Below are 11,214 nucleotides of genomic sequence, written 5' to 3'. Positions count from 1 at the left end.
TCCTCTAAAGTCTTCTTCCTGTGAGGATGTCGTCGATTATTGAGCAAAACGACATTCGTCGGTCGGTTGAACATCGACAGCAATTCCCGCAAGTCAGAGACTTGGGATGAACCTCTCACAGAGCGTGAGGGTAAAGATGGAACCCCCTGTCCATTAAAGGATGAGACTGGCTCCTGGTGAACATGGATCTTGAGTCCACGTTGATCTTTTTGAACACGACAAATCTCATCGTGTTCTGAAGAAGAAACACGAGGGTCGTGTTCTGTTTTACTAACGCTAGACCGAAGTCTGCGTTTTGTTGATGAAACGCACCTTTGCCGGTTGCGTTTTTGTTGGTTAACGCAGTTTGTAAGTCTGCGTTTTGGATCTTGAACGCACTCCTGAGAGTTGCGTTTTGGTTCTGAAACGCACTCCTGAGAGTTGCATTCCGCCAAATCAACGCAGTTTTGAAGGCTGCGTTTTGATTGCACAACGCACCACTGAGGGCTGCGTTTGGCATAAACTGAGCCCACTCCTTTAGAGGTAGGGCTGCTCGAGTAATCTCGGCGACTAAAGGAGAGGGTTTCCTTTGGCATAGGAGCAACCTTTGGAGCTTTAGTCTCCTTGGCACCTCTGATCCGATGTCTTGTTTCACTGGAACGTGGTCTTCTCCTCACGATTTGACGTTGTGGAGAACTCTGAACGAGTTTAAAACTCTATGAAAGAGTTGATTTAACCGAAAGTCGGTTATAAGCCAAGGATGAAGAAGATCTTGTTGCCGATCTCAAAAGCTCCAGAAATGCTCTAAGGATCCTGTTGACGAGCCAAGAAGTTCTAACCGACCGCCCCTCGAAAGATCCAGCCTTGATCTGATTATCAAAAATCCGATCTTTAACTCTGTTGAGTTTGTTGTTATTTATAGGGGATTAAGGGGTGTAACAACCTCCTTAATTCGCTCCTAAGTGGGGCTAATGGGATGTAACCGCCCCTCAAATCACTCCTGAGTGGAGTTGTGATCACCTCAGATCGTGGGAAACGGTTTTGGAACCGTTCAGATCGTGTTTGAACGAGTCAAACGCAAAATCCATGTTCTGATGCGAATTCTGCGTTCAAACGCAGTGTTTGGAAGCTCAGACGCAGCAATTTGGAAGCTGTGTTGGCATCTTGTTGAAAGCTGCGTTTGACAGCTTGGGAGCTGCGTTTGGCGGCAGGTGAAAGCTGCGTGCGGCGCATCTTGATGCTGGTACACGGGGAGGACTTCCACATCTTGATTTGAAGAGACCATTGATTTGTAGTCTCTTTCTGTCGAAGCGTTGCAAAGATCGTCATCTTGTAATCTTTACTTTAGCTCTTTGATATGCAAGAGTCGTCAGATTGTAACTCTCGATGTTGATGGTGAAGGCTGTTAAACTAGAGCTCTCATCAGTTGTCGCGAAGGTCGTCAGATTGTAACCTTTAGCGATCTATGTGAAAGTCTTCAAATTGTAGCCTTCTGGAAGTCGTCAGATTGTAACTTCCATCATCGGTGTTTGATGGGAATCAGCTATCTATTGTGATTTTTAGATAGCCTACAGCACCACTGAGGGCTGCGTTTGGCATAAACTGAGCCCACTCCTTTAGAGGTAGGGCTGCTCGAGTAATCTCGGCGACTAAAGGAGAGGGTTTCCTTTGGCATAGGAGCAACCTTTGGAGCTTTAGTCTCCTTGGCACCTCTCACAGAGCGTGAGGGTAGAGATGGAACCCCCTGTCCGTTAAAGGATGGGACTGGTTCTTGGTAAACATGAATTTTAAATCCATGTTGATCATTTTGAACACGACGAATCACATCGTGTTCCAAAGAAGGAACACGAGGGTCGTGTTTAGCTTGATTAACGCAAGACCAAAGTCTGCGTTTTGCTAGTGAAACGCAGTCCTGCGATCTGCGTTCGGATTCAGAAACGCACTCCTGAGAGTTGCGTTCAGTTTGTGAAACGCACTCCTGAGAGTTGCGTTTTGGTTCTGGGACGCACTCTTGAGAGTTGCGTTCAGCCAGATCAACGCAGGTTTGATGTCTGCGTTTAAATGATAGAACGCACTCCTGAGAGTTGCGTTTGAGTTCTGAAACGCATTCCTGAGAGTTGCGTTTTGGTTCTGGGACGCACTCTTGAGAGTTGCGTTCAGCCAGATCAACGCAGGTTTGATGTCTGCGTTTAAATTTTGGAACGCACTCCTGAGAGTTGCGTTTTAGTTCTAGGACGCACTCCTGAGAGTTGCGTTCAGCCAGATCAACGCAGTTTTGAGGTTTGCATTCTGATGTTGGAACGCGCCTCTGAAGGCTGCGTTCTATCTGGGAAACGCACCCCTAAGGGTTGCGTCTAGCTTGGCCTATGCAGAGCTCATGTTGAGGCTCGCAAACGCAGAGTTCGCGTTGATTGGAGGATCGGCTTTGGAGTTGTGCCGAAGTCGAGCCTTCTCCTTTAGGGAGGGGACTGTATGAACAGTGCAACCCCCATGGGAGATAGTCTTTAGATGATTTGGCTACAACTGGAGGTTTAGTCTCCTCGAAAACTGTGTGGATCTTACGCATAGCCTTGGGGCTAAGGGATCCGGAGGAGATGGCCTCCTCGTACTTGGCTTGATCAAACTCGATAATCAGAGTTTCAACGGTCGTTCCAGTGAGATGAATGTCGGATTGCACCACCACTTCTTCATCAGAGAAGCTAGTCCCCAGCAGAGTCGCCATCTTTTGTTTGTTGGAAATTTGCAGTAAAAGAAATAATGAAAGAAAACAACTAGGATTTACAATCACACAACTTAAACCCTCAAACAAACTCTCAAATCTCTCACGATCTCTCTCTACAAAAGGACAGCCGCCAAAACACGCCATTGCACGAAAAAACCGATTTTTCTCTGCCTGCGGTTTTCTCCTGTAGCCACACACCACAAAAAACTTGCACGAAGCTCCTTTGCCAATTTGCCTCCTTGCGCACTAAACCCTAGGAGCCACTGCGTTTGTTTATATCACTTTGGGATCGGGTGGGCCAGAGATCACGCAGAAACGAAACCGCGTTCACGCGCTTGCCTCCGGTTGCAATCGCGTGGGACCTGCTCATGTGGGTGGCCCCCACGTCTTCACAAACAAAACATAAAAATTAGTTTTCCAAGAAATCATTTGAAAAACACGAAAAAATTCTTTATTTTTTGGATGGAAATCCATCTCCTAACCTCTTAACAGAAATAACATTACACAGGTTTTCTTGCTTTGCTCTAGTTTTTAGCACAATTAGAATATTTATCAGTATAAATGATAATTTAAAGAGGCTAATTACAGAATCGGTATGTTTAGTAAGAAAAACTTTCTGATTTGATACTATTAGTTTCTCTAGCAACATTAAGATATAAATATTGAAATTTTGTTGCCTCTAAGTTACCACATTGGTAATTTTAGCAGGACATACTTTCCAATTTGGTGTTCTTATTGATGTAGAAGTTCAGTACGAATACAGTAATGTTGGTGGAGAAACTAAAAATACCAAATCCGGAAGTATGCCTTTACTAAAATTATTAATTCGGTGATTTAGCCATTTAAAAATGAGTATTTAAAAAATACTCATTTTACCGCTCTGATATTTAGAATCTCTCTGATGACGATTTTAAAAGTTGGTTACTCTAAAATTTGGCCGGAGCGAATTTTTTCGGCGGGAAAATTTCTTCCAACCCCCGACATCTTAAAATCGTTGTATTTTATACCCTTCATTATCTTTTTCTTCCCAAATTCAAATCCTAATCAAAATACGCAAGCAACCCAAAAATTTTAATCTTCGTATCTCTTCTTGGCCAATCTTTAGCTCAACTGATGATGGAATTATAATAACTCAACAAGATTATCAAGGATTGCAGGATTTTAAGTACTCAATTTCAAATCCAAGAGGGGTTTCAAGAAGCTAGAATGACTCTGGCATTAGAGCTTGCTTTGGCGAGTGGGCAGGAATCGAATGTGTTAGTTATGATGGGTTGCCTGTATGAGGAAGAAGAAGGGGAGAGGAGGATGATTAGGATTTGAATTTGGGAAGAATACATACAAATCAACTCGGTTTCTCTAAATAAGATCCCCCATTTACAACAAAATTGTAGATTAGGAGGCGAGAAGAAATTTTCCCGTCAGAAAAGTTAGCTCTGGCTAAATTTTAGAGTTATATGGTAACGGAAACCAACTTTTAATACCCAATTATCATCGAAGATATCTTAAATATTATAGCTGTAAAATTAGTTTTTTTAAATACCTACCTGGTAGTTTAGCCCTAAAGCCCTAAATTATATGGGCATTTTTTGTTCAAAACTTCACTATAAGTAATCGGCACGTGAGAAGCAGCAGCCCCCTATCGTCACCAGAAGACATCTCTTTCTTCCTCTTGCTGTCCCAAAAAAAAAAGAAGAAGAAGAAAACTCACAGAAAACATTAATAATTATTTGATCTAGGGTTTCTCTCTCGTGCAGATCGAAAAACCCTTTGAATAAACCCTAGATCCTATTTATATCCAGTCTATGGCCTCCGATCACTTCGATTTCTTCGAGATCTACGCTAGATTCTGCGGTAACTGCCTCGTTTCCTTTTGGATTTTATCAATCTTTTAATTTCCATTATCTAGCTTGTTTTTCAAATATTTATGAGAAGCAAGTTGGGATTTTGAAGAAAGAACTTAGCTTCTGTCTGCTTTTGGTATCAAGATTGTGTTTTTTGTGCTCAGTTCATGCTTTATTGATGGGTAAAGATGATAAAAATCGAAGTTTTGAGTTTGTCAAGTTGGTTAAGGTGAAAATATGCTACTGTCCCATCTTAGGAGGAACCAATATTTTATTACAATTCAAACTAGCAGACCATTCAAACTGCGTAATTACTAAGGACTGAAACTGAGAAATTTGAGTATGCCAACAAAAAATAACCATAAAATTTACAATTTAGATGTATAAAGGACACCTCATGTTAAGTGCATAGCGGGAAATTTTATTCTTGCCAGTAGAATCTTGGTTTAAGTGGTAATAGAATTATCTATTAATTATTATTAAATGTAATGATATTTTGAAAGAACAGGTTTGATACTTTGAAAGAACAGGTTATCTGTTTCAACCGTCGCGTGTGTGTCTAGGGACATTGTTTCCAGCTTCATGCTTCGCCCTGCTTTGCAGCACATAGTGGAGACAGGACATTCTACGTGGGTAGTCTACAATGAAAATATTATATATTACTTCAGACACAGTGTACTTTGGTCGTTCGTTGACTATGTGTATTATATTTGGGTATATGCTTAAAAGACATGTTAAGTTAAAAATTATGATGAAAGCTTTCATTCATTTTTTATTATCTTCAAAAGAAGCTTTAAGAAAATAAAAAGATTAATTGGCTAACATGACTACAATTCCAATTAACTCTAAGATCAAAAATTTTTACTTGAAGTTTTGAGGCTGATAGAAAAATCTCATAGAGTGCAAATAATTCGAGTAAAAGGCTCAATGTTTGGTCAAGTCAAATTAAGAAAAGTAACTCTGGAGTAGTGAGCATCAACATCATTAACGTAAGTAACATCTGCGCTAGCATATTGAAACATGCTATCATTCTTATGCAGATATATATTTGTGCCATGACTTGTCTAGATACTTCATTTCAGATTATTTTGTATTGACATATATTATTGGAGGTAATTTTCGTGTCAATACATGTAGATATCGCTTCCAGAAGTGACCATACAAGCTCAAAGGATCTGTTGAACATGCTATCAAGATCATTGGAATCTCGAGGAAATATGCGGTAAGATATTTTTCCTAATATTATATCTTTACTACTACAATAGACATTGTGGAAATCTTCTCTTTTTATTTATTTTTTCTGCTTGATTCAAGCTGTAAAAGTAACATGCACGGGTGTTTGGTCATGCAAATACATGCGCTCATAGAAACTATGCTATGATTGATTTCATGAAGCTTAGATGGTTTTTACAACAGTATGAATCACAAGTATATGCTCTGTGTGGAGAAGCACACTTTATGCTTTCATAGAGACGCGTGTATCACTTGGGTTATCGGTTAAGTTATTAGAAACTTCTACTTGGATATTTATTTGATGTCAGGAACATAGAATGAGCTTATGCAATATGTAGGCTGTCACGTTAGGTTCCATATATTCCAAACATCTTCTGCTGACTATCAATTTTTTTTTCAGGGATGCTATTTTTGATGATCTTTCCAAACTCATGTCATGCCTGCGTTTGTCTGTGGGTATTAATTTTCTATGTAACTCTTGTTTCTGATATCTGTCCTACTTTACTCGTCAGTAATTTGGCTACTTTTTAAATCCTTACTCTTGTGCCTGAGAAGTAATTCTTTGTAGCAATTATCATTTTGCAGGTAGATTCTCGTCAATTTAATTGCTTTTATGATTTCGTGTTCTTTGTGTGTCGTGAAAATGGGCAAAAGAACATCAGTAAGATGCTTCACTCAGTTTCTTTCAGCCATTACTCATTACCTATTGTCTCTACAACCCTGACACGTATTGGTGTAATCTCAAACTACTTTCAGCTGTAAGCAAGGCCATTTCTGCATGGAGACTAGTTTTGACCGGAAGATTTCGGTTGCTTAACCAATGGTGTAATTTTGTTGAGGTATGAATAAATTGGTCTTTTCGAATTTGAACATTGTAGAATGTCATCTGTTTGGGTTTTGAATGATGGTTTTTCTTAGCCTGTCATATTCTCTTTTGTAGCCTCTATAGAACTGTCAGAAGACCCATCTTTTTTAAGGCTTAAACCAAGTTTTTAACTTATCTTTAATTATCCCACATATTATAGGTCGTTGCTTTCAGCACCAACCATGTTTGCTTGTATTTGTTTAGATATTGTGGACACTGTTACTGTATATTATTGGACTTCCTTATCTGGGAATTCATTCTTTCCCATTGTTCATGTGCTTTGCACACAAGAAGACAAAGAAAAGAATATTTTAGCTAATAAATATTGTGTTTTTTGTGTGTGGGTGCATGTGTGTGGTACTAGGTGCATGAAAGCATTATCCAAGGCATAAGATCTTGTTGAGTAAATTTATTCCCTAGATTGCTACTTTGTAAAAATTATTAATCTCATTTCTGCTCTCCATGGGCAATGTAACACAATATTCAATACGGTTTTTGTATCTCATACAGCAATGCCTGTCCTTTACTATCGAAGTGTTGCTCCTGCTGTATATGGAACCACCCATTACGTGTTATTAGCTTTGTTTTTTTTCCTAATGTTATTCTCCTAATAATGGATTGTTCTTTTCCTCTCTTTTCCTGTCTAAATTAGAAACACCAAAAGCATAATATATCTGAGGACACATGGCAGCAACTCCTGGCTTTTAGTCGAAGTGTAAATGAAGATCTTGAAGGATATGATCCGAAAGGTAAATAAGATATTGTGCTGTGATCTTAGACATGAAGAACATTTTTGTTCCTCATATCCTATTGTTTTCTACAATTTAGCTTTATTCTTGAGGAGCTGACAACTGACTTCTTTTGTTCCTGCAGGTGCTTGGCCAATTCTCATTGATGATTTTGTTGAACATATGTACAGGTTTTTCCTTAACTACAGAATTGCTTCGATACTGGTCATTTGAATTAGGCTTGTGCACCTTTCTGATCAGTGAAATTTATTAATAGAGAATCTTGTTACCAGTTATTTTTTTATAATATGAGCTTCTTTTCTGATATAGTTATTGAAAGTACCCTAGAGGGGGGGGGGGGAATAGGGGGAATGCTAATCTAATCCAATTATTGAAAGTACCCTAGAGGGGGGGGGGGTAATAGGGTGAATGCTAATCTAATCTGATATTAACACCAATTTAAAACTAATTAACAAATATCCTAGCAAAAATGATATGCAACGAGATATATATGCAAGGATAAGCAATATAAACAAGGGTGAAATAAACAAGATGCAAATTTGATAGGGCAATATAAACAAGGGAAAAATGCTTCCAGCCCCCCAAATCCAAAAAAACGTTCTCCCCCCAGACTTTGTCAACGGGTGCTTTATCCCCAAAAATAAAGATTTTGTTCTCTGAGCCCCAAAAACACAAAACCCAAGAGATTAAAATATGTGAAGACCATAATACTCTTTTCCCTTTCTTTTTTTATCATGATGTTACTGAGATGATAGTTGAAATGATTGATGAGGATTGTTATTTTATTATTTTCGTTGTTGATGAGTGGAACTAACTGTTTTTTGTATTGGGAGATTGTTAAAGTTACGGATTAATTATTAATGTTACGAGTTAATTGTTAATGTTACGGGACAATTGTTAAGGTTATGATCCCTTCTCTCTCTCTATCATGATGTTACTGATAGTTGAAATGATTGATGGAGATAGTTATTTTATTATTTTTGTTTTTTATTATTTTTGTTGTTGATGAGGGGAACTAATTATTTTTGTTTGTATTGGGAGATTGTTAAGGTTACGGGTTAATTGCTAATGTTACGGCTCAGTTGTTAAGATTACGATAGTTATTTTATTATTTTTGTTTTTTTATTATTTTCGTTGTTGATGAGGAGAACTAATTGTTTTTTGTTTGTATTGGGAGATTGTTAAGGTTACGGGTTAATTGCTAAGGTTACGAGTTAATTGTTAAGGTTATCAGTTGTTAAGATTACGGATCGGTGGTTAAGGTTACGGTTCGGTTGTTAAGGTTATACGCGTTGGTTGTTAAGGTTACGCGTTGGTTATTAAGGTTACGGGTTGGTTATTAAGATTATACGTGTTGGTTGTTAAGGTTACGGGTAACACTTAACATTAACAGCCAACACGTAACCTTAACAAGCAACTCGTAATCTTAACAACCAACGCGTATAATCTTAACAAACAACGCTTAATCTTAACTACCAACACGTAATCTTAACAGCAACCCGTAACCTTAACAACCAACACGTATAACCTTAACAACCAAATGATTTCATGAATGCTTACAATTTATTCTAAATGAAGAGTGAAATGAAAATAATTTGTTGTCTAATATTAGTTAGCCATACCAAACTCAAATAATCTTTTGTTACAGTGTGGTTGCTGACACTTGTGTATCCATGAACGAGTGGGTCCAGCACACTTCCGCTCACACCGCTCTCGATGACATCCTTGTGTCGACGTGGCCACTGTCAACGAGTCTTTGATCAGAAGCAGACAAGTCACTCATCAGCTAGTAAATGTCGTGAACCAAGTTATGTAAACTTTTTGTTAAGTTTGGTATGGCTAACTAATATTAAACAACAAATTATTTTCATTTCAACTCTTCATTTAGAATAAATTGTAAGTATTCATGAAATCATTTGGTTGTTAAAGTTATACGTGTTGGTTGTTAAGGTTACAGGTTACTGTTAAGGTTACGCGTTAGTTGTTAAGGTTAAGCGTTGTTTGTTAAGGTTATACGGGTTGGTTGTTAAGGTTACGAGTTGCTTGTTCAGATTACGAGTTGGCTGTTAATGTTAAGCGTTACCTGTAACCTTAACAACCAACACATATAACCTTAATAACCAACCCGTAACCTTAACAACCAACGCGTAACCTTAACAACCAACCCGTATAACCTTAACAACCAACCCGTAAGCTTAACAACTGATCCGTAACCTTAACAACTGATCCATAATCTTAACAATTCACCCGTAACATTAACAATTAACCCGTAACCTTAATAATTAACCCGTAATTTTAACAATCTCCCAATACAAATAAAAACAATTAGTTCTCCTCATCAACAACGAAAATAATAAAAACGAAAATAATAAAATAACAATCATCATCAATCATTTCAACTATCAATAACATCATGATAAAGAGAGAGAAGGGATCCATAACCTTAACCAGTGTTGTAAATAGCGGCCAATAGCGGGGCTATAGCGGGGCTATAGCGGCGCGAATAGCGGTCGCGGCCCTTCAGCGCTACGCGTAGGGGTTTCGCGGCTGGCTTAAGCGGGAAAATCCGCTATTCATTCGAATAGCGCGTAAAAGCGGATTTTAGCGGGTTAAAAGCGGGTTTTCGCGGTTAAAAACGGATTTTCGCGGTTAAAAGCGGATTTTTGTTGTTAAAAGCGGCTAAACCCGCTATCACACATATTATGATGCTATATTTCTTGAATTTCTTCATAGTTTCATTCATACAACAAGCTTATTAATTATTATCTATTGATAATACAAGAAATTTACAACTAATTGAATTTTTAGATTTTTTATGAATTTTCTTATTATTTAGGATATTTAAATATATTTAAATTTGACCGCTATTTGACTGTGCGCTATTTGCCGCGATTTCGCCGCAATAGCCCGATATAGCCTTAGCGGTACCTCGTCGCGACGCGTCGCGATCCGCTATCAGCAACCTTGACCTTAACAATTGTCCCGTAACATTAACAATTAACTCGTAACCTTAACAATTAACCCGTAACTTTAACAATCTCCCAATACAAATAATTAGTTCCACTCATCAACAACAAAAATAATAAAAAAAGAAAATAATAAAATAACAATCCTCATCAGTCATTTTAACTATCATCTCAATAACATCATGATAAAAAGAGAGGGAGAAGGGTATTATGGTCTTCACATATTTTAATCTCTTGGGTTTTGTGTTTTTTGAGGGCTCAAAGAACAAAATCTTTAAGCACCAATTGACAAAGTTTTGGGGGGGAGCACGTTTTCTTAGGTTTTGGAGGCTGGAAGTATTTTTCCTATAAACAATAAGCAATACACAATGACGATATAGAATGAGACAAATGATAAACACAAATAATAACGCCAAGACAAACTCAAACACATAAAAATGATCACAGAGTTTGGTCCTTCCGACCTACGTCTCCGCTTCCTACTCCCGGGGAGAAATCCACTATCACCACAACTGGGTTTTCGACGCTCATCCTAAAAACGCTTACACCTCACAATATCGGTTTTCAACGTTCATTGACTATGTTATCCGGGTACTTCTATAATGAAGCTGTACCTGTACCGGACACGTACCCGACACTTTCCCGTACCCAAACTTCATGGACACTTCTTGAATATATGCATGCATTTATTACAACATGTACTCAATTATACGATATATGTGTTAATTTAAAACACTTGTCAAAGACTTCCTGGACGTAGAGTTTACACTTCACATCCTTCTTTTGAAACAATGAGATACGGGTCGGATTCGTTTCAGTCCATACACAAGTTTAAAACTATATAGTTAATGGGTCGTTT

The 11,214-nt window shown here is 38.2% G+C and overlaps 1 protein-coding gene across 3 annotated transcripts in view; it reads left to right on the top strand.

The window, feature by feature from the left end:
• LOC109847171 overlaps positions 4,348 to 11,214 on the top strand; it is a 21,701-nt gene continuing 14,834 nt past the window's right edge. Inside the window, exons 1-7 of one of the 3 annotated variants that reach the window (XM_020416414.1) lie at positions 4,348 to 4,552; positions 5,680 to 5,764; positions 6,176 to 6,227; positions 6,361 to 6,436; positions 6,532 to 6,614; positions 7,293 to 7,389; positions 7,514 to 7,559. In XM_020416414.1, the coding sequence (XP_020272003.1) occupies positions 4,504 to 4,552; positions 5,680 to 5,764; positions 6,176 to 6,227; positions 6,361 to 6,436; positions 6,532 to 6,614; positions 7,293 to 7,389; positions 7,514 to 7,559 (488 nt within the window). In that variant the 5' untranslated portion in view covers positions 4,348 to 4,503. Of the gene's footprint in view, positions 4,553 to 5,679; positions 5,765 to 6,175; positions 6,232 to 6,343; positions 6,437 to 6,531; positions 6,615 to 7,292; positions 7,390 to 7,513; positions 7,560 to 11,214 lie in introns of all 3 variants that reach the window. The other 2 variants (XM_020416413.1, XM_020416415.1) reach the window with 2 other exon arrangements.

This window comes from Asparagus officinalis, chromosome 7 (assembly GCF_001876935.1).
Source record: "Asparagus officinalis chromosome 7, Aspof.V1, whole genome shotgun sequence".
NCBI lineage: Eukaryota > Viridiplantae > Streptophyta > Magnoliopsida > Asparagales > Asparagaceae > Asparagus > Asparagus officinalis.
The sequence above is the reverse complement of the archived record's forward strand: the minus strand, read 5'-3'. Positions and strand labels throughout refer to the sequence as shown.